Source organism: Anas acuta, chromosome 3, assembly GCF_963932015.1.
Source record: "Anas acuta chromosome 3, bAnaAcu1.1, whole genome shotgun sequence".
Classification (NCBI taxonomy): Eukaryota; Metazoa; Chordata; class Aves; order Anseriformes; family Anatidae; genus Anas; species Anas acuta.
This window is the reverse complement of record NC_088981.1, coordinates 74,539,620-74,566,884: the sequence shown is the minus strand read 5'-3', so window position 1 is coordinate 74,566,884 and position 27,265 is coordinate 74,539,620. Positions and strand designations below refer to the sequence as shown.

The 27,265-nt window shown below is 35.6% G+C and overlaps 1 protein-coding gene across 6 annotated transcripts in view; it reads left to right on the top strand.

Moving 5' to 3' along the window:
* GRIK2 (glutamate ionotropic receptor kainate type subunit 2) overlaps positions 1-27,265 on the top strand; it is a 400,442-nt gene that overhangs the window by 191,502 nt on the left and 181,675 nt on the right. For all 6 annotated transcript variants that reach the window (XM_068677832.1, XM_068677833.1, XM_068677831.1 and 3 more), the window contains 2 exons: positions 20,385-20,528; positions 21,685-21,792. In XM_068677832.1, coding sequence (XP_068533933.1) covers positions 20,385-20,528; positions 21,685-21,792 — 252 coding nt within the window. The remainder of the gene's footprint in view (positions 1-20,384; positions 20,529-21,684; positions 21,793-27,265) is intronic.

Here is a 27,265-nt window from a genome sequence, read left to right as displayed (position 1 = left end):
GATGAAGTTCAACAAGGCCAATTGCCAGGTCCTGCACTTTGGCCATAATAACCCCATGCGGCACTATAGGCTTGGGCCAGAGTGGCTACAAGACTGTGAAGAAGAAAGACCTGGGAGTGTTGATCGATATTCAGCTGAATATGAGCCAGCAGTGTGCTCAGGTGGCCAAGAAGGCCAAAGACATCCTGGCCTATACTACAAATAGTGTATCCAGCAGGAGCAGGGAGGTGATCATCCCCCTGTACTCAGCTTTGGTGAGGCTGCACCTCAAGTACTGTGTTCAGTTTTGGGCCCTTCACTACAAGAAAGACATTGAGGCCCTGGAGCATGACCAGAGTAGGGCAACAAAACTGGTGATGAGTCTAGAGCACAAGTATTATGAGGAGCAGCAGAGGCAGCTGGGATTGTTCAGTCTGGAGAAGAGAAGGCTCAGGGGAGACCTCATTATACCCTACAACTTCCTGAAGGGAGGTTGTGATGAGGAGGGGATTGGGCTCTTCTCTCAGAGAACTAATTATAGAACTCGAGGAAATGGCCACAAGTTATGCCTAGAGAGATTTAGATCAGATGTCAGGAAAAACTTTCTCTCAAATAGTGATCAGGCACTGGAATGGCCTGCCCAAGGAGGTGGTGGTGTCACCATCCCTCACGGTGTTCAAGAGGCGCCTGGACAAGGTGCTACAAGATATGATTTAGTAGCTTAGTGGGTAGTATTGGTGATAGGAGGGTGGCTGGACTAGATAATCTTGTATGTCTTTTCCAAACTTGTGTTTCTATGATTCTGTGATTTCCAAAATTTAAACTAAATGCATTTAAAATACTATTAGATAAAACAATGACTAGATTCACTCTAAAGGAAGGGAAAGATAGTGGAGAAAAGCATTTTCTGATGAAGAACAACACATAAAAGTATCATCCAAGTTCTAAGCTAGGAAATCTGTTAGAAAATATAGAAAACTGACTGCTCTGAAGCAGCCACTCTTTTAGGAATTGCTTTGAAACTAGAAACATGCTAATGAGAGATGTTATGTGTCCTTTTAATGTTGATCTAATTTCTCCTCAGTGATTATGTGTCTGTTCTGACATAGGTTGATCCAGCAAACACCCTTCCTTGTACAGTGGCATTAAAATCAAGCACGTGTTCTTGCCTTGCATTGGGTGCACTGGCCTTGGGTAGATTTACATTATTCTTATAAAACTAACTTCATGATTATTCCATGCCATGTTAAATGAAAGTGATCATATACAGTTGTCTTATTATTGGTTAGAACAAAAATGTCATCTCTGGTATTGGGGCTGTGAGTGAAGAGATTTTCAAACTGCTCCATGGAATATGCATAGATTTTAATGTCTTCATTAGTGAATTTGATTTATTTACTACTTTTTTTTTTTTCCTCAAAGGTGGAAGTGTCAAAAATCAGTTGACAATGTTTTACTAATTATTGATATTAATAGAGATGATCTTTCAAACACTAATTTTACAGTTTTGCAGCTATTCAGATTATTTCTCAAATATTTTTTAATAGAAAATTCCTTTTTTCTTAAAGGGACATTTTCTTTATACATGATTATCTCTAATGCACGTGTCTCTATACACAGAACAAGTAACATTTCTATTTTTTATTTTGTTCAAAGTAATTTATTTTATTTACCTCATTGTCATCTCTTTTTTAGATAAAAAATACATTTTTTTTTCAAACAGAAAAACAGAACTTTTGTCTGTTTCAGTTTAATTTCCTGATTTCCAGGCTCTTGCTGGAGACCCTGAGAGCAGTCAACTCACCAACTTACAATGCAGAAATGAATGGGGTTAAAAATTTTCTTTCTAAATAGGGAAACAAGGTTTCTCATGTATAAGATTCATCATTGTACTAAGATATCTAGAGTAAACCATTTATCTTACATTTCTTTTAAGAGCTTCTCTCTTTAAAATTTTGAAGACTTTATTGAAAGATTTGCATTGTATCTTGTCTCTGGTATTTAACGTAGAGGAAGTATGACTGCACTCTAGGGCCTAATCATTTTTTTTTATTTTTTTTTTTCTGGATGTTCTTATTGTCAATCAATCCAAGATTTGTATTTATTTTTAAAATGCAATATAAGTTTATGACTTCCACTTCTATTTTATGGTTCTCTGACTTTCGTGTTTTGTTTTTGAAATTTTCTGGCAATTTATAGCACGCTTGTGGCTGTGTTATCCTACCGCCTATTGATTTAAGGACTCTTTAATTGAAAACTATTCAGCAAACACTGTTTTCAATTTACTGTTTTGCCCAACTATGTCTTTGGTGCCAGGGGCTCATTTGCAGCAGTTGATGGTTAAAGATTTAAAAACAGAGCTGAAACCATCTAGGTATACTTTTATATGCAGGGTTTTTGCCAAGGACTTGTCATACATCTTACATAACCTGCAGGCTAAAAGCATATGTCTGTGCATTTTTGTCTGCATGTGTAACCACAGGAAAGGAAAAGGCAAAGAATCAATGATCTCAAAATTAATTAAAATCAGGAAGACATTCTGCCTGCTGACAGGATATTTAGGATGAAAATAATTAAATGAGCTATTGTGGCAAATGTAAGATCGATTACTCACCAAAAGCAGCTCCTTGAAGACTTAGATGAAGATTGATAACTGTTTTTTAAGTTAGAGCCAAAGGCAGCCATTCACATCTCCAGTTTGTGTGCATATGTGCAGTCTGATGAATGGCTTTCAACCCAACCTTCTATTGACCACTATAAAAAGCTATTATCTACCATAAATAAATGGCCTATACATGCTTTTTCTCCCCTCTTCTTCATCTCTCTGTAGTTTAAATTGTTTCATTTAAATTATTTTCATTTCATCAAACTTGATAAGGAGTTGTCATCTTTTGACAGCAGAAACATTTTTTTTTTCTTTTGAGTCAGAGGTGCATTTTTTCTTTGTTTGAATAAACAGGGTCTGGAATTGCACCTTGGAATTAGAGACTGCATGAAGACAAGATCACTGTTTTTAGAATAATAATAAAATGGAATAAACTTGAAGATGGCACCATATTTTCTCAATTGGAAATTATCTGCAATATGGTTACAATAGCAAGTGAAGAGGCCCATTATGGACAACCCCATAAAGCAAAGCTGTTGGTGCCAAGAGCCTGAGTATTCTTTTTTTCACTCTATCTTATTTTCCACTTTTTTGTATCAGACTATCTCTGGCCTGTTCCTTTCTACAAAGCCAATTAGCAGATGGAGCACATAAAATGCAGCCACAGATCACATCTTTCAGTTAGTTTTATCTTAAAAGAATCTAGTTCATGCACTGTGACGCTGCTCCCTGATGTGAATCAGAACACTGGGATGTAGGAAAAATTGGGAGAGTTGCTTCAAAAGCTTGCTGCTGATAGAACATAAAATCTGTTGTAAACCTTTCAGAGTAATGGAGTCTTACAAAATTATTGTGAAAACAAATCTTCTTAATGAAAGGAAAATGCGTGGACAAGTATTGCTTTTGTTTCTGTGACAGACTAAACCAAATATAGACTTTGAAAATGCTATGGAGAGAAGAAGTAAATGATCTAAAATATCAAGACATGCCTGCTAAAAACATTTGCCTTTGAATCACATTAATTTATCTAAATGCTTATTGCAACAGGCTTTTACATTCTGTATCATTTTATTAATGGAAACACAAAATGAAAACAGTTATACATCAACCAGATGTCGATCTTCAACAAATCTTCCAAGTAAGCAGTTCTTTGCAAAACGGTGAGAATTGAGAGAATCAGTGTGAATTGGGAAGTTGGAGTAACTTAGTGATTCCAACATATGCTTTGGCAATTTTGTCCTACTAATGTCTGTGTCAAACTAGCTGTTCCCATGTCAATGTATGCAGTGAGATAGAGTTCAGTGAATTAACACCCAGTTACTAGACTGATTTTCCTCAGATCTTGTAAGATAAAGTGCAAATGAATTCTGAACAAATTTTCTGCAGAAATAATTCTCTTCCATTTCTTTCTCTCTGTTGAATCTGAAAATAGTTGTACCTCTTTGGAACTTACAGGCTTGTTGTGATTTTACACCACTCATACACTGTTAACACTAGTTTCTGCTCATACTCTGAAGATGTAAGAAGGGATAGAATTCTGTGATTTTTTTTTTTCTCATAATACAGATGCATATGAATACTTACATTTATATGCTCTTCATATAAAAAGAGATTACTTGAATTGATCCTCTTGCTATTCTTTCTTCCAACTCTAAGAAACTGCACAGAAGTGTCAGAAAGTCTAAAACCCTGGAATAATTGATGAGGCTTATCACATTTGTATCTATTTATTTTTTCTTCTAGTTTATCTGTCAAAGGCCACATGCGTAGTAAAGTTGTATGTGTGTATGAATGAGAAAACTATAAACCCTAGTGTTAGTAGTATTGAAACAATCTACTTGCATATGTCCTCTTTTTTTTCCACCCCTCCCCCATTTTTTTCCCTATGCAGATCTGGAGAGCCTTCTGAAATATTAGGAGTCAACATTACTAAAAATAGGATGAATGGTATGAAAATAGTTTTAAAATCATGCTTATGCACAGTTAAAATAGGTATATTTACACCAGAAAAAATAAATTCTCATCAGTTTAATCAGAAATATGCAAAAAAAAAAAAAAAAAAGAAAAAAAAAAGCGATAACTTCTGCCTCAGCTTGGACACATTAGTATTTTTTAAATTTAGATTTAGATGTAGTGCAGACATTTAACTGTTACCCTGATGGATGGAGCCCTGATAGGGTATTGAAAAAAAGCTGGAAGTATATTCAGTTTTTAGTTCCTATTTTTGGTTTAATAATTGTGATAATTATATACCATCAGTTGGCTTTTTGATATAAATATCCTTTTGAGAATGAACTATATTTAGAAAAAGAGAGTTCCAAAATTTCCAGAAAAGATGATTTAGAGCATGTATATATTGGTACAAATTTTGTTGGACATACTAAGATTCATAGATACAGCCCAATTTTTATCAGCTTGTTTGGTACGTGCGTTGACCAAAGTGGCAGCTATGTCTAACCTTACAGCAAAATTGTTTCTGAGCTGTTATTAGTTGTAAGACTGTGTTTCTTCATGCGTAAATTACCGCAAATAATTTTTAAGTATTAAAAATTTCATATGTATAAAAATACACTTACAACCTTTTTTTCTTTATCCAAATTTTGTTTTCTATTTCTGTCTACCCTTGTTTTCTTTATACTTTGAACTTCTTTGTGCTTTGCTATCTAAGGATTTCAAAGTACTTAAAAGTTCAATTAAGTTTTCGGTGTCAAAGTGCTTCTCAGCATTAGTCATGGATGTTCCTATTAATAATTATTCAGCTTCCTCTGAAACACCCTAATTTAAAGCTGTTCTTAAAGTAGGTATGTTTTTGTGGGCAAATGTATTAGAATAATAGCTTAAGATGACTATTTTTATGGGAACATTTTTAGAAGATAGCCTGCAAGGGTAGTGTTGCAAACGAAAACACAGCTTTTCAATCTCTCAGCAACTTTGTATAGAAATTTTTAATCAAAACCAAATGCATATAATACATGTACAAATATGTCTGAATGTGTCTAATCCTGTGCCTACTCTTACAGTGAAACCAGAGTTAACAATGTATAAAGACCTGATTATTAGAACTAGCATTATAACATGATAAAAGATTATTCAGAAAGCAAACTGATTAATGTTGAACTTCACTGGAACAAAAAAAAAAACAAAAAACACAATTACATAGTAAGTTATACTAGTTGGTGGTGGCACAATTACAAAGAAAAGAAATTATAGTATTAGCAGTGTCACTTTGCTTTTCCATAATCATAGAATCATAGAATTGTTTGGACTGGAAGGGACATTAATAACACCTTCCACTAGATCAGGTTGCCCAAAGTCCCATCCAACCTGGTCTTCAACACTCCAAGGGATGGTGCATCCACAGTTTCTGTGCCAGTACCTCACCACCCTCATAATAAAGAATTTCTTCCTAATATCTAATCCAAATCTCCCATTTTTTAGTTTAAAACTATTAGTCCTTGTCCTATCACTGCACTCCCTGATAGAGTCCCTCCCCAGCTTTCCTGTAGGCTCCCCGGAGCCTTCTCTTCTCCAGGCTGAACAACCTCAACTCCCTCAGCTTGTCTTCACAGGATAGGTGCTCCAGCCCTTTGATTATCCTCGTGGCCCTCATATCTCTACTTTTTTTTTTTTTTTTTTTTTACATATATCATTGAAATTGGCTAAAATTATGCAATAAAAATAACAAGAGGCAATGAATACCATAAAATTGAGTGTACTTCCAAAGCTAAACTGAAGTTAAAATGAAATACCTATTTTCTAAATCTAAACAAATGATCAATTTTCTAAATCACAGGCCAGCATTTTTTTAATACTATTTTTTCTTTGTGTTTTACTGATTTCAATAAGTTGTTAATCCCAAACCAAAATATTTACTTAAAACAGAGATATAGGATATACGTAATAAAAGAGCAGCAAGTCTGACATAAAGAAAAATTGTTTGCAATCAACGTACACTTTTATAGAATAGTTATGTTTTACATTGCTTGATTTTTTTTTTTTTATTTTTTTTTCCTGCAAACATGAACTTTGCAAGGCTGCATATGCAATCTTTTTTTTTTTTTGCTGAGGATATTAAAATGTGTCATTAGTCCTAAGTGGAGAAAAACATAAATGGAGCTTGGTGAGAGCAGGAAAAGGTAATTCATTATGAAGGCTCAGAACTGTTTTGTTTCTGCATTTCAAAGTCATCAATGGACATTTATTTTTGAAATCTTATTGAAAAATTAAAAGCTGTGAAAGCTCTGAAATCCTCACACATTGTGAAACTTTTTGAGAAATAAAAGTAGAGTATGTAGAGACTCATTCTTTTGAACGCTTTTTTTTCCATTTTTAATGGGATATTTATTTAATCTCTCGGTTGTTCTAAATTTTTGTCTCTCTTCAGCTGAGGTCAGTTGTACTTTCTTGCTGTGCATGAGTACAAACGTGTTCAGTGTATATGCTGAGTAAAATCTTTCTATAATTGCTTATGAACTGCTCGTGTAGAAGGACTTTTAGTGTGGTGAGTTAAACTAGTACAATAGTAGCAGGCAGCTCTTTATTATAGATGTGATTGATGGAGTTATAGTGATCAAAATCATTGATTTTTGAGCAGGGGAACAGACGAAAGAAAATAGACTATGAGATCAAATAACGACCCATTGCTTCTGGTAATTAGTTTTCTGCTATCTGTACTTACGGCATAATAAAAAGCATGATGGTATTTTTTTTTTATGGCAAAAAAATATTATAGCTGATGCTATAATTTCTAAAGGTCAGAAGAAAGCTTGAGAAGGTACTTCAGGTTATCTTTCACCTGGATATTTAATGTATGCTTTTCCAAATGTATAGAAACTTAACATAACTCATTATTCCTAATTGCATATTATAAGCACAATTCTGCAAATGCTGATGTAGATAGCTTTTAATATTGCAATCAGTACACTGAAAATCACTTGCTTGTTGGATTAGCAGTTTCTGACATGATGGGGCATTTATAGGTTCTTATGAAATCCTTATCTTGTCAATTTCTTTGTTAGCCAGAAAACAGAAAATGAGAGAAATTTCTAAAACAAACAAACAAAACAACAACAAACAAACAAACAATTATAGAATTACCTTTTTTTTTTTTTTTTAATAATGTTAATGGTATTTATTCCAGATAACAATTCTATAACAATTCTATAAATGTACAACTTTATATAGAAGAACTAGCTGAAGTTCTCTGTTAGTGTGAAAAATTAAATTCAGAATCAGAATACCTCCTAAAATCAAAAGATATAGAGGAAGAGAAATTCTGAATTGTAAGTAAAAACATTTTACAAAAATAGTATCACAGAATTACAGAATGTATGAGGTTGGAAGAGACCTCTGAAGATATCTAGTCCAACTCCCCTGCAGAGCAGGATCACCTAGAGCACATTGTGCAGAATGGCATCCAGGCAGGTTTTGAATATCTCCCGAGGAGATATTCACAACCTCTCTGGGCAACCTGTTATAGTGCTCTGTCACCTTCACAGTAAAGAAGTGCCCCCCTTATATTGAGCTGGAACCTCCTGTGCTTCAGTTTGTGCCCATTACCTCTTGTTCTGTCGCTCATGAGGTTCCTCTTGGCCTAACCCTCCAGCTTGTTGAGGTCCCTCTGAATGGCAGCACAGCCCTATGGGGTATCAGGAACTCCTCTGAGCTTTGTGTTGTTAGCAAATTTGCTGAGGGTGCACTCTGTTCCATTGTCCAGGCCATTAATGAATAAGCTGAACAACACTGGACCCAGTACTGACCCCTGGGGGACTCCATTAGGCCTCCAAAAAGTAACTTAAAAGAAAAAATATGCTGAAATGGACACAAGTTACTTACATTCCTAACCTAGAAAACAACCTTCTGATACATACAGGAATTTGAAAATGTTCTTGTTACATAAGTTGCCCACACCATGTTATCCAAATAAATAAATAAAAATTAAAAATCAAAGTTAATATCAAATAATATTTACTATAAAAAAGTAGGAATTCAGGGTGGAACTCAGGATGAATGATCTGATGTGTTAAGGAAATACATAATGTGGATGTTCATATTAAGTGAATGATTTATATTGTGTACATTTTCCTCTTTCTGTGATTGGAAAGAAGTAAACCACCCTGAATACCTCACAGATAACCTGTCTAATAAGCAGTTCATTTAAAAATAAGTGAGAACGGGAAATCGATCAGGAAGCTGAAGAAATCAGTCACAGCTTAATCTTGCATCAGAATACCAAACCCTGTAAAGAGAGACTAGCTTTGAAACCAGACTGCCATCCAGTCAAATTTAAACTTTGAAAAAATACAAAAGATTAAATTCTAGCTATTCTACCCTCTAAATTTCAGGCCCTTTATACTTATTTCCTTAACTGAAAATTTCCCTCATACTTGAGATTTAAGTTTTCGCTTCTTAAGAGATAGCTAATGAAAAAGTGTCTGTGTTAGAAAACTTAATTCAGAATTTTCTGATGTGCTTCAGGGTGTATTCTAAATCTTTAGCATTTTATTTGTTAAAATGAAATTCAGCTCCTGCATCAAAGGCCAAGCAGACCAGAGAAACATTGCTGATTCTTATTTCAGAAAAACCCGTGTTAAAGACACTTGCTAACTACATCTCCTGTATTAATTGGTTGTAAAATTTCAAGTTGTCTGAAAATTTCACCTCCTATAAGTTAAAATTAATCTGTAAAAAGTGGCTACCTACACAACTGATTATCAGTTACTTTGAAGTTCTTAGCTTCTTAAGTAGTCTATCAAATAGGAAGAAGAGTGCAGAAGCATTGCTTCTTACTTTTAGGTCCCAGTTAAGTATTATGTTTTCTATGCTATGATAATATTAGTAAGGGTAACTTTTTTTTTTTTTTAAATGATGTAAATTCATTATGTTTCTGCTAACAACACAAACTAAGCAATTTATATTAAAATATCAAAAGTACTTACAATTATTGGCCTAAGCTTAGGAAGGTGTTTAGAAAAGAATGCATAGCAAAATAGTTTCAGTTATTTACTTGGTCATATTGTCCTTTCAATATTCAAAGCTGAACCAAAAGCACAGGAATTATTGTTTCTAGAAACAGCCCAATTCTCTTTGTTGTGCTTTGCACGCTGTTGAGTTAAGCCACATAAACAAAAACAACACAGATGTTGCTCATCCTGCTTGATTTCTATTTTTTTTTTTTTTTTTTGCTTTGTCCCACCCCTTTCCCATGTGATTGATTAGGTTCCAGGTGGGCCTAATGGTATATAACCTGCAGGTGTCCCATTACCACTCTCTTTCTGCCTGAGCTGCTCTTTGGGGGTGTGTGCTTTGTTTTTTCTTCAGCTAGTTGCAGGGTTCTTTAGGTGGGTCAAAGTGTATGGACTGATGTGTTTCCAAGTTGAGAGAGGTGATCATGTCCCTTTAAGGTAACAACTAGTAGGATCTTTTAGAGTAAAACAAGCTATATAGTAGTAGGTGCCTTTACTACATGCAGCTCTTCTTCAAGTGGATAATTTTTAAAGCATGCTATTGGATAGGAAGTTGACATTACTTTGTGCGTTTGCTTTGTGGTTCTAGGTCTCTTATGATTTACTTTTTTTTTGCAGAATTACAGGGCTTACTATGAATGTGACCTTATGCCTTCACCTGTATGTCAAATATCATCAGAGTTGCAATCTTGGTGTTAAAATGATAGAGCATGGATTTAGGGGAAATGTATCATCCAAGTTTCCTGTGCCAGTGAGTATCTGAAAACAGCAGAAATAGGCATATAAGGTGTAGTCTTTTTCAGGGTTAGGGACAGTTTCTTATGTTTCTGGAACTTTTTTTTTCCTGCTGTTTTGCTGGATGTTGAGTCTTTAAATCTTGTAGCCTTCTAGATTTTAAGTGCTTGGAATTTTCTTAATAGAGGGATATTTAGCAGAGGTTGCTAGCAAACTTGTTTCTGGGATGTGGTTTGGTACACTTCTGTTTTTAGGATATATTTTAATCTCTACATATATCAAGCTATTTGTGTAACTCTCTGGAGGATTCATAAAGAGCTTCAGTATGTGCTGCAAGGGGCTTGACCATATAGGTGCAGTATTACCAAGACACTGAGCAGGATCACTTCTTTCATCAGTGAAGGATAAGTCTGTGATTATCCCTGTTGGGGCTGCTGTGCGTTCATGTTCTGTTGGCATTTGTGGACCTGAGGTGTGTTTTTTTTTTTTTTTTTCTTGCTCTAGTCTCTGTGCTTGAGTCCTCTGCAAGGAGCTGTACTATTTGCTGTACTATTTGTGTGTCCATCACAGATATGACCTTCTCTTTTTTTTTTTTTTTTTTTTTTTTTTTTTTTTTGTAAAAAGAAAAAATATTTTACCTCAAGTGCTGCTACAGGCTGAGAGATGAGTGGTTAGAAAGCTGACTGGCAGAGAAGGACCTGGGAGTATTGGTTGATAGTCGGCTAGCAGTGTGCTCAGGTGGCCAAGAAGGCCAACAGCATCCTGGCTTGTATAAGAAGCAGTGTGGCCAGCAGGGCTAGGGAAGTGATTGTCCCCCTGTACTTGGCTCTGGTGAGGTCACACCTTGAATGCTGTGTTCAGTTTTGGGCCCCTCGCTACAAGAAGGATGGCGAGCTGCTTGAGTGAGTCCAGAGAAAGGCAATGAAGCTGGTGAGGGGTCTGCAGAACAAGTCTTAAGAGGAGCGGCTGAGGGAGCTGGGATTGTTCAGGCTGGAGAAGAGGAGGCTCAGGGGCAACCTTATCACACTCTACAGGTACCTTTAAAGGGGAGGCTGTAGAGAGGTGGGGGTTGGTTTGTTCTCCCACGTGCCTGTTGACAGGACGAGGGGGAATGGGCTAAAGTTGCTCTGGGGGAGGTTTAGGTTGGATGTTAGGAAGAACTTCTTTTCTGAAAGGGCTGTTAGGCTGCCCGGGGAAGTGGTTGACTCACCATCCCTAGAGGTCTTGAAATGGTGTTTAGATGTAAAACTTAACGATATGGTTTAGTGGAGGACTTGTTAGTGTTAGGTCAGAGGTTGGACTGGATGATCTTGGAGGTTTCTTCCAACCTAGATGATTCTGTCATTCTGTGTGAAATTACATGATAATTTGTGATTATTTTGTGAGATGAAAAAAGTTCTAGCACTTCAAACATCTGTACTGCTGGAAAGGTGCCTTTATACTGTCAATAATAGTGCACATTCTTTACTATATAATGAAAATGGAATGGCTAGGTAGGTATCAACAGCATCAATATTCTTTTGTTCTCTTGACATTTTCTCAAAGTTTGTAGATGTTTCACATTCCACTTCCTAATTTCTCTAAGAATTAGGGATCAAACTATGAAGTACAGAGGCAAAAAATGAAAAATCTTGATTTTTCATTTCTTTATGTAAGAGAAGATTGTGTGTTTTCCAAAAGAATATTTGTCCTGATCTATTTCTTATAGATTTTGAACTTGTTTTAAGAATTTTTAAGTAGTAAGAAGAAAGTTACTTGCTTTGTTCTGATGCTAAAACAAGTATTTTGATAATGGGAGCAGGGGGAAATAATATACATCTGTATTGTCAGTCATAATATATTCTCTACTAAAAATTGTGTACACATTTCTGTAAATAAACACCCTGCTTAAAATTCATGAGGAAACAAAGTGTTAAAATCTAAACAGCTGTGCCATCATCTGATGATTATTCATCTGAAATACTACCCCATATTAAAAAAAATAAAAAATGTTTCTAACAGGTTCTTTGATATTTAGAAAATGTAAATGCACATTGTTTATAGCTTGCTAATGCTCATAGTTTGTTGCCAATTGGAATGCATGTTTGGGGGTGAAAGTGAAATCTTTGTTTGTTTAATTGTACCCCTGCGTTGAGTTGGGAATGTGTCAAGAAGTAAGAAAACACCAGCTTTAATAAGCATACAATGCAATTTAACAGTTCATAAAACAGTAAAATTTAATCCCAGACTGGGAGATTTAATAAATCTCACTCAGCAAAATGGTTTTGTGGAATGTGTTAGCAAGTGAGAATTAAGTGAAATGATTTCAGGGGCAATAGACTTTATTAACCAAGGAGGGGAGGAACTAGTTTTGCAAGCCGTTTCTTCTTAATTTCATTCACTCATTATAACTGCTTTGAGTAGGAGAGCTTTCTGTGAGCAGAAGAAATATGTTGGGTCTCTGAAATGTGTGTGCATACTACTACATTTGTCAGGCCTCATCTAACAAGTATCTTCTGTAGGTGGTCTTGTGCAGTAGTTCATTTAGTGACTGTTAAATGATTTTTAAGTTTAGTACAAATTAAACCTCTGTCTATCTGTAAGATAAAATGACTCCTGTTAATTGTTGTTTTGTTACTTTTGCATCCAGGCTGGTTCTTCTGTGCTTTTTACTTTTCTTCCGTTTTCTCTTCCCCTCAACATTTTTTCTCAGTCTTTACTTTTATAGGCTGCAGAAACCATGTTCTTTCTATTTTTTTTTTTTTCTTTTTTCATTTGTCAGATAGAAGATCTCTAATTCTTTTTTGTTCTTCCAGGCAGTTGTTACATCTCTGTGAAACAATATGCTGACTTGTAGGATATAAACAGGTCATACCTATATTTTAACATCACTCAACTGTCAAAAAAAAGAATATATATATATATATAAAAAATTAAAAAGTGAATTTCTTTCAGTACTCTTATTCTTATAGCCTTGTATGACAGACAACTTGAAGACCAAATTTAAGCGAAGACTCTAGGACTCAAGCACTGCACACAACTATCACACGTAATGCTCTGCAAATATCATTGTTACAGTGAGCCACTGAAAGGACGCTTCTTCCATTATGGATGGCCAGATTGTGCTCAAATAGTTAATTTGTTTCTATGGTTTATATCCCATAGAGATATGGGATACCTGAGAGCATGTTGTGGTGAGGTTGAAACAAGTTGTCTCAGTCTAGTCTAGATTTGTCAGTTAAATTAAAATGTGTTTGCTTTTATGTTTTTCTTAAACATTTCCAGCTGTATTGGAAAGTTAAACCATACCAGATCTACTGACATTAGTTTAACTAGGGTAGGTGTTTGTCTTTCTGCGCAGTTGTTTTGCTGTATTGGCTGGTATAGCCTTTCTTTAACACAGAACTACCTGGGATTTCTATATATGTTATGTCTTGGATTACATTCAGTAGAGAAAACCTTCATAGACAGTGGCATGGTGGAATTTAGCTTTTACAGCCAATCTCGTGTGATTCTTTCTGGGTGTGCTGAAGGACCTTTTTTCCTGAATCTGGTTTACAATGTGAGAGATAAGCCTCTTTATTGACACCTGTGTTGCATCAAGCTGTATATTCATAAATGTATAGAATAACAATGGGATCCTATGTCACTTAATTACTTTTGAGTGACAACAGATGTGATGACAATCACTTTGCATTTATAAAATGAGTATGGCATAATTCACCTTTCTTTTTTTCAAGTATCCTGTACAATTGTACTGACATACATAACTGTTTAAGAAGTTAGTTTCATCTCATAATACATAAAAGAATCATAAAGAATAAATTCACATCTACATTTATTTTCATATTCAAATGTTCATTTAATATATGGGTACAGAGAAGGATATGATATTCAGGATTTGCATTTTGGAGTTGGGAAAATACTGAAGATTATAGTAACTAAAATTACATTGTACATGCTTTATCTTGTGCTTAATGCAGGATCTGAAAAATTTAAAGGAAAATGACATTCTTCATTCTTTGTCTCTTGTCCTGCACCTTTATGTATCCACTGTTTTTTCTGTAGTTCATATCCAGTAATTTTTAATGGCAGTTTTGTCATTTTCTGTCAAACGGGACAGCTTTTAAGGAAAGCAACGGTGTTAATAATGAGGGTGCTTCTGCAATGCGGGTGGTTGCATTGTCCTGACTTTTGTGTGTCATCAGATTTTTCTCATGTCTTTTCAGTTATTCCTGGTTTGTTTAAAAGAAAGGAGGTGGAATCAACTTCTGTGAGAAACTCAGTCTTCAAAGGAAAATAATGATTTAAAAAAAAAAATAATTCACCCAGGCCTATTTCTCTTCATTGTATTCATAATGGAAATAATCTAGAAAATAAGACTAAGGCAAGGAAGAAAGGAAGGCAGGTGATGGGGGATTCAATAGGCAGAAAAAAAAGATGTTTGTTTAGGCACTATGACATTTATTCAAAGTTTTATAATTAATAATTTTCTATTGTTAAATTATTGGACAGTAAGGACAGCTGAGAGAAAAAAAAAAAGTAATTACCAAAGGAGAATTAATCCTTAGCAGGATAAGGATGTTGATTGTAGGATGTTTTTGAGGGCATTGAAGTGATTAAGTATGCTATTTTGAATCCTTCTGTGTAATATGTCCAAAATGTAAATTTTTCTTTACAAAAAGGGTGTCTTGGAGGGGAAGGAGATTTGACTAGGCTGTTCTGTCTGCTATCCACTATGTGCTGAGGCTGTTATAGCAAAGAAACAGAGTTGCTGCTACCTTCCAAATTCCTTTGTTATCCTGTTGTGATGGTGACTAGAAAAAAATCTTGGTACACACTGGGAGTTGAAAAACAAAATCTGACTTTGCATCCAGTGTTATATTCGAGGCACTGGTGTTGTGTAAGAAAAATACTATTTATAAGGGACAATGGAAAATTCAGTCCTCCTGGAACATGCCCTGTCTCTTGCACTTACACTCCCCTTGCCAAATGGAAACACAACATTCAGTTTATGTTCTGAAAGGATAAGTACTCTCATATTGCTCAGTGAGAGAATCTTGTTGCAGCTTTTCAAAGCATGTGTGTTAACACTTTGCTGAAACAGTGACCATAGTCAGTCTGAACTAGGTTTACTTCAGAGGATGCTGTGGTCTGAGGTGGCTATCTGTGCAGCTAGCAGAAAATCTGTACCATGTTTTCAGTCAGTACAAAAGGATATATGATAAAGTTCTTTTAGGACTTCAAGGACATTTTCAAGGACTTTGTTTAAAAAAAAAATAATTAAGTGGCCAATGTACTTTCAGGTTTATGCATTTATCTGGATACTTTTGTCATGGTTACCAAGGAAAACAAATGCAGATATATATTTGTGAGCATTTTTGTTCAGTTTCATTTCGTTTTTGATTGAGCAAATGAAATCACAGTTTAAAATTTTAGCTTCATTTAAATTAATGGACAATACTTTTCAGCGTATGTTAGTGTCTGACTGAGCAGTTTAGTCTTGTAAAGGTAGCTGGACTTATTTCACAAGGACAAAATTTGACTGACTAGAGACAGGAAGACAGAGCTATCTCTAGTAGTATGTGACTGTCCTGGTGTTTCCAAGTACTGCACAGAACACCTTTTAAATAGATCATGTTTCTTCATAGGCTTTTATTAATAATAAATTTAACTGGGGGAAAAACAATCACATTAATTTAATTGAAAATCTGATTTTTAATTGTTTCCTTACATTCCAGCTGGTTTTAATCACCTGTCTTTGAAAGTTCTTCCAGATTATGCCTATGGAACAGTTCAATTTTTTTCTTTTAATACATATTATAAGGTACTACAATTTGTTATAGTAAAGGCTGAAATATAATTTTTCTGCTTGAGAATTGTACTTCTGTTACAGTTCATGAAGAAACGGAATTAGTCTAGCAATCCTTCATCCTAAATTAACATTAAACTTGTGTGTGATAAAGTCATGTTATCTAAAAATAAAGCAGATATGTTCTGCTATTCAGAGACAATTCTATAGCAATGAGATATGAACAGGAAAGGAGTGGTTTATTGGTATAGGAGATCCTCATTCCATTTGGAAGTAAATGGAAATGTCACACAAAAACATGTCAGAATTATATGTTGCTAAATGTGGAATCTGCATCTCTTTTTAACCCCTAATAGTTAATTGTGTACAGATATTTCAAAAGTAATTAGCAAATTTGAGTCACATGTCAAGTGACATCAATGAACTTCTGTTTAATGTAATTCTGAAGCTGGTTATGAAGATCATAACCATGATGATTTTGAAAACCTCTTCTGTTAGGGCTGCATTTATCTGTGTCAGAGTGTGAGCACGTCTCCTCGCTTCTGCAGTGTCTTAAGATACAGACCTACCTCTCAAGATGCTGCTATAGTGCATAAACATCTCATTTGGTTTCAGGATTTTCAGCTAGTTCTTCTCTAAGCTACCACCCATGCTTAAGGTCACTGAAAATCATACCTTTGAGATGTCATGAGAAGGGCAGAGAAAACTAGCAGAAAACCAGTCCAACATTTCCGCTATGTGGGGAAGATTTCTTCTTGGCTGGGATCCAGCCAATACTATTTTTTTTTTTTTCTGCATCAGCTTCTCCCATATAGGTTAGAAACCGGTGTAAAATACTAACCTACCAGCTTCTTGCCCCAGCTCCAAGCCCTGAAAACCCAAACCTTCCCTACAGTGAGAGCAGGTGAAGCAAAGGTGTGCCAGAAATCATGGCATAAATCTACTAGAGCTTATAGTGTGCCTCTGTAGACAAATTTTTGTGTAGGATTGGGGATGAAGAAGACCACACTGAAGAGACCTGGAGAGAAATAGTAGACCCTTTATCTAATAGTAGAGAGGACATTTTCCCTGTGTGCTTTACACTGAGTCTGTCTCCATCAAAACCATTTCACGGTGAGATTAGAATACCTGCTTGAAATCTGTTCAACAGTATTTAGCAAGTAGGACTCACAAATGATTAGTGCTGTTAAAGAAAAACATGTAATTAGTGGAGACAAACACAACACCCACAGTAAGACAGGAGGTAAAGGAATGCCAGAGCAGTGTTGAGAAGAAATGTGTAGTATCCAACTGAGTTCAGAATAAAAAGTAAACACGTATTGGTACTTTCTGTTTGAAGTATACTGTGACTGAGAACTTCTCTGATTAAACTGCTATCTGAGTGCTAAAAGATTTTTTTGTTACTTCATTGACTCAACTGAAAGAAAGACTTGTAGTCACAGACAGCTGTCATTTGACATCTTAAAGTAAATCTCATTCTATTTCTATTTGATGAATAACTTTTATAGCTTCTATTATTGTATTTTTTTGTAGTTGTAGACATGCAACTGACGGTGTCATGAGCAGTATTTTTGATGTTTATTTGTATTTGAACAAGTCATGATTGACAACTATGAAACAAAAACCAACAAAACAAAAAACTGTATCAAATACTGTACCAAGATATATCTTTGAGATACACCATAATTTTTGAAAGGTTTATACAAGTTAGCTGAAAAGTACTAACCTCATTATTTATTCTTCAGTGAATGGAAATGTTTTAGCAGGTTCTTATCTGAAACTCAAGAACCATTGGTTCTCATGAAGTTTATACTGCTTCTTTCAGGCTGCCAATCTCTCTTTAGATAAGATAAAGAATTCTAAAACTTGGGGGATGCTTTTTCCCAAGTCCCTGACCAGTTTCTTGCTGAAACCTGCAGCATTTCCTGTATCACAAAGCATCGTTCCAATAACGTGATTTAAGGCAAAGAAAGCAGCACAGACAAATGGCAGTAAGACACAAAAAATGCTTAGCAAGCTTAACAAATGATGGTGGGGAAGTAGTACAATTGCTATCAGTTCCTTCTGTCTCTCAGATGAAAGATAAAGTAACCAAGCAGAGAACAGCCCAACTTGCAAATTCAAGCACATATTTTATCTTTTCCTGAGTTTTGTGCTGTTTATTTCTGGTTCAGTAAAATCAGTGGTTGCACCCAGAGAGATGAGTGTGATGTTGAATCACTAAACCAATATATTTTTAAGCATGTGGTTCTATCTATTCAGTACAAACAATTAAGCCTACATTTAACTTTAATGCAAGGTGGACTGTGGAAGATCAGCCTATGTAAATAATGGATTTATCTTGCAGAATCTAAAGACCAAATTGGACACTCAGCTTCTAGCCAGTGATTAGTTGATGTTGCCTGTATTTAAAAGTGCATTCTGCTTTAGCTTTATTTCCGGTGAAGCAATATTCATCAGTTGAGTATGATGAATATTAACAGGATTCAGATTACTTCCAAAACTGCAATGGCTTTTTTAATGTTTCCACTGGAGTTGACTGTCTTTTCATCCTACAGATTTCCAGCTCAGTGGCTTATAGAATTTGACAAAAAGCCATGTTTCTCTGCATCTGGCATAATGTCCATTTGATTCTTGCTGATGTCTTATTGGTTTCATGTCCAAATTTATATCTAATTAATCAGTTAATGTTTTTTTTAACTTCTGGTTGCTTCTTAATGGGAATGATTTTGCTTAAGTTTTATAGCAATTTAAATTTTCAACCATTGGTGCAAGGACTATGTGTTTAGAAGTAAAGCTGATTTAAAAAAAAAAAAAGGCCAAAAAAGAAAAACAGCAACATAAAACAAACAATCCCCAAACATACTGTTTTCATTTCTGAACCAGACTTATGTATTGAACTTATTTTATAGTTTATTTTTTAAATTATTGTCTAGACTCCAACTTCTGTCAAGTACTAGAATATTAAGCTTTGTATGATGCTTATTCAGCATGTCATTCTGACTTTTGGGACTTTTGCTGTCTCCTTGTCAGATATTAGCTTGCCTTAAAAGCACTTTAATGCCTTAAAGATAATGAACAATTTGGCAGCAAAAATATTTTCTGGCTGATTTGGAGTGTCTGTATAAACTGCTTGGTGTCTGAGATCATTGAAACCTATTATACTAGCTATGTTAAAATTGGGATTTATTTCTGTTTGAATTTTGAAATCTGTCCCTGGGAGAGCAATTTAAATGTAAACGTATATTTTCCCCTTTAACAGTATCTTATGGGCTATAATGGTAGAGCTCTTTTGCATTTTTATGTTTAATTTTATTGTAAAGAGCCTTGGGATGCATTTGCATGAAAGGCACTATATAAGCTTATTTTGTATTGCATTGTATTGTATTGTGACAAGTGCAATAATCTCCAGGTTTCCTGTCCATTAAAGAACTAATTTCACAGCTCGCTAATTATATGAATGAGAAGGGGAAAGAGGTCCCTTTCCTCTAAGGTATACTGAGCAGATGGCATAGTATTTATTTCTACAAGCAGAATCTAAGGTCCTCTCTTGCTTTTGATTCCAAGTTTTGTCTCTGTTTATCAAAGAGAAGAGGAAAAATTTCAGTTTCTTTTGTACAGTATGTACTGGGAGGCTGCTTCCGTCCTTTGCTAATACAACAGTAGTTAGCATATACCATGACTAAACAGCCCATTTATTTAGAATGGGACATGAAAACAATTAAAATGAATGTGGAGTTTAATGGAATTCTAATTTGCCACTGCTTTGTAGAAGATACTGATTACATGTAGGTCTGTCTTAGGGATTAAAACTGATACCTATAAAAACTTATAAATGAATTTGTAAAATACTTTTGGGATTGTTTCTAGTCTGTAATTCCAAATGGAAAACCATTATTTCCTTAGCCTTTCCTTCATTGCCAAGGTCTTGCTACTTTGCTAATCTATTCTTTCTTCTCACTGATGGAAATAACTGACTTGAGTCAAACCTGCATGCATACAGTGCAGCCTCCTAAAACACTGCTTTCTTTAAGGTGGTGTGAGTCATCAGAGGTACTGGTGTCCTGCTGTGATCCTATAAAATTGATATTTGGGCCCTTATTTCAGCTTTAAAAAGAGAAGAACTGAGACTACAGGTCCTGATGCTTCTATGAGACTTGGCAATCAGGCTGTCACAGCGCTGCACAATCAGATTGTTTTCTCCCTGTAGTGTAATGAGCAGTGCTAAATGTTTGTTTCGTTCCCTCACTGCTGGATTGTCACTTGTTTTGATTTTGTGCTCATAATGCTGATTTCATTCTAATTTTAGACGGATGCAGCTCTAATGTATGATGCAGTTCATGTGGTATCAGTGGCTGTCCAGCAGTTCCCACAGATGACTGTCAGTTCACTACAGTGCAATCGCCACAAACCATGGCGCTTTGGGACCCGCTTTATGAGTCTCATTAAGGAGGTAAGTCACTAACAAAATATATCCTCCTTCCTTACTTTCCTTCCTCCCAACTCCCATTTCATTTTATTCAAATTCTACTTGAATTCTGCTTTTTTATTTATTTTTTTTGCAGGTGAGTGAGACTATTAGCTTATTATGTTTAAAGAAATTGCAAATAAAAATGTTGTCTTATCTATCAAACAAGTTTTCCAGCCCTGTGTATGATATACTTTGTTCCAACTAGAATTATAAAAGGGTGAAATAACTGCATTCTAAATAAAACCTTTAATTGTGGATACTTGTGAGCGTTTTTGGAACATTTGTAGTATTAAAAAACAACCCGCCAAGACTCTAAACCATAGACTAACTATGAAAATTCAGCAACTAAATGCTAGTATACGTTTAAAGAGGCCAAGAATGAAGTTCTAATTTTCACTTCTTTTGCCATGATAAATATATATGGCATTGTTCACTGAGTATACTTCTGAGATATGGTTAGATAAAGTTTAGGAGATTTAAGGTGCTAAAGATTATAGAATATTCAAATAGAGTATTCTTGTACTGTAAATTACTAGTTTCTCATTCTAAATATGCAAAATACCATGGTAAAGCTAAATGTTTGCAATGGAATATAATCCTGTTTGTAATACTAATTGATTTTAAGATGATAACTTTGTCTTCCATACTTCTTCCTCTAGTTCAGTATAGTTTAAGAACCGTGCTGACTGTAAGTTTATTTATTATTATTATTTTAATAGGATATTCCACTTAATTAAATTAGTAAGTAAGGAATAAACTCTGGAAGACTGGCTCACGGACCTCAATTTTTGGTGTCTTAGCGTGGGGACTCTCAGCATCTTGCAGAAGAATGAAATCCAGAGTTAATAGAAGAGATCAGGGCTTGGTGGCAGGGAAACGGAACTGGAAATGCATGCATGAATAGTGTAGAAATGAAGAATTTATTGGTTAACATGGAAAACTGATTAAAAAAAAAGTCTATGAAGATTAAAGAAAGGTTAATTTAATTAGCAAGAAGTAAATATGAAATATATATATTTAAATCAGCCACAATGTAAAACATTTAGGTAAGTAATATTCCCATTCTGACAGAATTTGATAACATTGTTCTTTCTGGGGAAATATAGGAAATATTTATAATTTTTTTCTTTTTCTCTAGGCTCACTGGGAAGGCCTCACAGGCAGGATAACTTTCAACAAATCTAATGGCTTAAGGACAGATTTTGATTTAGATGTTATCAGCCTCAAGGAAGAAGGTCTTGAAAAGGTGTGTAAGATGTTTATTTCTAAAGTGATGTTAAACAAAAACTTACCCTCCCCTGCTCCCTCCACCCCAATCTCACAAAAGGAACTTATTTTCTTTTCTCCTCTGGATAAAAAAAAACAAACATTTATATACAATCTACAACAAAATGAAATTTTATATGGGAATAAATATATTTGGTTTTGAAATTTCTTTTCAAAAATAGTTCTGACACAAAACCTCGTGTATAGGGTTGTGTGTTTTTTTTTCTTAGAAGAAGGCAGTAAAGCTGAAACATTAGTTCTGACAACTTAAATACTTTTTGTGCAATATGTTTTTCCCCATGGTGATTTTGTTATCTGTGTTTTGGTACCATTAAAATTAAAAACAGTCAAATTTTCCTCTTAGTATTTGTGCACGCCTGCCAGACAATTGTGTCATTACATAGCAAATTCCCCCAAATAAGTAGTATTCTCTTCAAAAATGTGGGAGACTCCAGTTCTATACTTCCTTTTACCATGGCTCATTGTTTCTGGATGCTTATGAAAATAGAGCTATACATTTAGGTGTTGATTCCAAAGGATGCTCTTTCCAAATGCTAGCGTGACTTTCTTCAAACAATGCCATACCAAATGGATAAACACTGTTCAATTCAGTCAGATTTCAGAGAGTCATGGGGACCTGCCAAGCACATTTCACCTCAGTGTCAAGTGGAAGTGCTGCACTAAATACCTAGGTGCTCAAATTTGAATGCTCACAACCATAACATTTTTGGATTCAGAAGATCTGCCTTGAAATATGAGACAGACCTGAGAGAAAAATATTAGAGGAATCCTTAGAATATCTTGAAAAGCATACATTTTCTACATACCTACTTCTTAAACCTAATTTCAGGAAACAAGACTTGAAAAATGACTGCTAATGCTGCAAGTAAATTTTCATGCTGCCATTTTACATCATACAAATAATACAAATTTAAAAAATAAATCAGGAATTTAACATCAACTTTTAAATTGAGACTCCATGTAAAGGTATTAAAATGTACAGACTTTCAGAAATATTTAATGTATTACATGTAGCATGTCTGTTCCCTGCCTGATACCTGGCTTCAAATCTTCTAGTAAAAGCTGCTAATCTGGGGTTTGACAGTAACCTCTTAACTGCATACTTCTAGCCACATCCATAGTTTTGAGAGAACCTGGTGAGGAGTAGACAGTTGGACCTTGAAACATGCATTAATATAGTTTGATCTATATTGAGTTTAGCTTTTAGATACAGTTCCAATCCCATCACCTGTGTTTAAACATGTAGGTATAACTATTTGTATTTTCTGTGTATCTTACTAATTTGGGAAAAGTTGCCTGAAAAAGAAAGAAATAAAATAATTTTGGATTTTCTCTGTATTTTAAGAAAACTTCTATTCTGGGAGTACAAGTTTTCTATTTGTAAGGGGCATTAAAAATTAAGAATAAGCAGCCTGACAGGTTTGTCTATCTTCTGACATGATTTTTTTCTTGTACAGAGATAGGGGGAGAGGCTGAAAGATTGAAAAGTGTTTTTTTTGAATCCTAATATTGTTGAGATTTGAACTAATGGCCTTGGGAACACCCACATCTATTTGGCCTACCACAGTGATATGAAGAAAGATCATGTTTCCCTTCATCACCGGCCAACCTGGTATAGAGAGGAAATACAGGAGGCTGCGGTGTCAGCCATTTAGTGCATTGCTATGATCAGCAGACAAAGGTTTCCATCTGCAGGGCAATGTTTTTACATTTTATTTACTGTATGGTTGGTATTTAGGTGAGGTTTTCTGTGTTCTGTAAACATCATGCTTTCCTTCATCTTCAGATAAAGTTTTATCCTCTATTGCCCTAAGGCAATATTGTACTGACAAATAAAATGAGAAACTAAGGGAAACCACCATGCTGCAGAGTTCTATTTCCTTTTTACTTTTTTTTCTTTCCCAATATTTGTTTTGGGATATTAATGTTTTCTTATTAGGAAGATTTCAAAGAAGTTCATAAGGTGTGAGCTTGCTTTGGAACAATTAGATAGGTAATATTGCTTTCAAAAAGGTCCAGTGGAAAACCTGTGATTATAGAATTAAACTATATTTTAAAACATGAAGCAATGCTTGGATATTAAAATGTCTTATTATGTATGATATATTCCATGAAGGGTGTTATGCAAAGTTAAGGAAAGACAGTGTATTATTGTGATTAAATTTGCAAAGCAAATTTGTTTTGTTTATGAGAATAGGAACAACATAACCTGTCTTCCTTACTGAAAACATAAATGGAAGAATTTATGACATGGGAATAGCTGAGTAAGTCAGTAGTAGCTGAAGAGTCTGCATATAAGGAAGTGATAAGCTGTTGAAAATGAGAAAAGGAAGTTTCTGAAATATAGGATGACTATATGGATGTCAGGCAGCATTTGAGAACCATCAAGCAGCATGGGTTTTTGGGAAAATAAAATCTTCACAGTGTACTTAATTTCTGGCAGAAATGCAAAACAATTGAAGGAATTGAGACAGTATAATATATTTGCATTTGAGTGACATATCTAATACTACTTCACAACTTTACTAAAAAAAAAAAAAAAAGCTGACTTCATTAACAATTTTTTGTTAATAAGTATGTGGACTGGAAATTTCCCAGGAGAATGTTGGTGTAAGATGCTGCATAATGGATGTGTAGTGGGCTGAAGGAATAGTATCTTCCATCTGGATCTGCCTTGTCTGTTTTACCTTCCATATCAATGTAAATGTAGAAACACAAAAGCATGTTAATTTAATTCTTAGTTGACAATATATTAGAAGATACATAACCCGCTGAAAATACAGAAGTAAAAAAAAGTCTACAGAGATTAGAAATATGTGAAGAAAATAAAATTCAACAGAAAATACAGTAATCTAAAACACAGACTTGGGAAGTAGTAATAATGAAAAATATGTGAGAGACCATAACAGAAACCGTAGTAAAAGGATATGGATGTTTTAAAACAACCAACGTGTGCTTGAGCTGCGTATATGAATGCTCAGAGAAAAGGAGCGTTATCACTGCCTTTGTGGTGCATTTTGACTTTAAAGGGATGTGATAATATTACTTCAACAAAATATTCTGACAAGCTTTGGAAAGAACAGTAAGAATTACTTATAATTAGAAAAGTTTAGGAGTTGGAAAAGTGTTGGCAAAGAACAATGAGGAATGCTATACGTTCGAAGATAAATATAAGCAAAAGCAGAGCAGTTACTGTAGGGTGTAGTGATAGATTAGAAAAAGGATGGTGGCTCAGAAAAATGGACTGGTAGCCCAGAGAAGCAGCGGATGCCCTGTCCCTGGAGGTGTTGGATGAGAGCCTGGGCAACCTGATCTAATGGGTAGCATCCCTGCTCATGGCAGGGGGGTCAGAGCTAGATCTTTAAAGTCCTTTTGGACCTAAGCCATTCTATGATGATTCCATTAAGGAAAATTAAGCTATATGCTTAAGTTATAGCCTGATTTGCTTAGTATTTGGTTCTTATAGGTTATTTTACTAAGAAAGAGAAATCAACCTGAACTAAAAATGTCTTTGAAAAAAAGTCTCTTACTCTGAAAAAACGCAAACACTATTATGCTTCCCAATAGAGAGAATATATTTTAGCCAGTTCTTTGATTTGAGAGTTCTGTCTTTCCTTTCCTCCCCGTCCCTTCCCTTTCCGAATCTCATTCACTTCTCTCTCTCTCTCTCTCCCTTCCCTTCCTTCACATTGTGCTCCATCTCTCCATCATACACATTTTTTCCTGCACTCTTCTACCAAATCCTTCTCTCCCTGCTGTGGTGGCTAAACCCAGCTGTGCAGCTGAACTCCTCCACAGCCACTCTCTCACTCCCATTCCTCAAAGAGAAAGGGGGAGAAAATAAAAATGAAAAGGGCTTAAGGGCTGAAATAAGGACAGGGAGATAATCCAGTTATCATCATGGGCAAAACAGACTCAGCGTAGGGAGATTAATGAAATTTATTACATATTGCTAGCAGACCAAAACAGTCAGCAACTAAAAGCAAACTAAAAACACTTTCACCCCATCCACTCTCTTCTACCACTTCCTTGCTCTGAGCAGTACAGGGGAACAGGGAACGGGAGCTGTAGTCAGTCCCTAATGCTTCATCTCTGCCACTCCTTCTCAGTCCATCTCTGCCCCTGCTCCACATGGGGTCCCTCCCATGGAATATTGTCCTTCCCAAACTGAGCCTGCGGGGGCTGCCTACAGGCAGCAGCTCTTCAAGAACTGTTCCCCCATGGCTCCGTACCACAGAAGCTCCAGCAGGGGTCCCCCACAGGTGGCAGCTCCCCCCAGACCTACTACTCCTGTGTGGGCTCCTCTCTGCGGGCTACAGCTCTGGCCTGGGACCTCCTCCTGCGGGGGCTCTCCATGGGCGGCAGCCTCCTCCAGGCCACATCCACCTGCTTCATCAGGGGCTCCTCCACAGGCTGCAGCATGGAGATCTGCTCAGCCAGAGCATGGGCCTCTGCAAGGTCTGCAGGGAACTTCTGCTCTGTCATCTGGAGCACCTCCTGCCCTCCTTCTGCACTGATCTTGGGGTCTGCAGGTCTGTTTCTCTCACAATTTCCTCTCTCCCAGATGTTGTGCAACTGCTGTTCCACAGCAGTTTTTTTCCTCTTTCTTAGATATCTTCTCTCAAAGGCGCAAACATCATTGCCCTTTGGCTCAGCTTTGACAGAGCTGGTTGGAGCTGGCTCTGATCTGTCATGGGGCAACTGCTGGGCTCTGGTTATAGAGGCCACCCCTGTATCCCCCCTGCTACCAAACCCTTTCCACATAAAAACAATACTTCTTCCTCCTTCACCCTTTTCTCTCTACCTTTTTCCCTCTCTGTTGTTCTTTCCACCTTTCCCATTCCCTTTCCAATATCTCTTCACATGTCCCTCTCTATCTCTTTCTTCTTTCCATTCCCTTTCTTTGTTTTCTCATTTCTTCAGGAAGCTTTCCTATGTTCCTTATGTTCTTCCCAAACCAGCATCTTGTCAAGCATCTCTATGTGGTTAGAATTCTTAAACAATTTTGTTTATTTAATTGGATGGAGGAAGATGGAGAGATGAGAATTATATCTGCCATATTTTTGTCATGTTTCCATATTGGAAATAGCTATTATTTCAACTAACCTTTTCTCAAAAATGGTAGAATTATTTCTTATGTGACGGACAACAGCCCAACCCAGCAATTCCAACTTCAATCTTTTTTTTTTTTGTGACAAAAAATGATTTCTTGAAAACAAAACCAAAATTCTGGAGAGGAGGGAAGAGAATTATTATGAAATATTTGTAGAAGATTTGTTTTCTTTTAGAGTTTTTTAATGTACCAAATAAATTGTATAGTTAATAAGAAATTACCTGAATCATGTATCTTACGTGTAACCATTGCTCATTGATGACAGAAATTGCTCATCACATTAAAAAAAAAAAAAAAAGCCTTCTGTGAGCTTAGATTG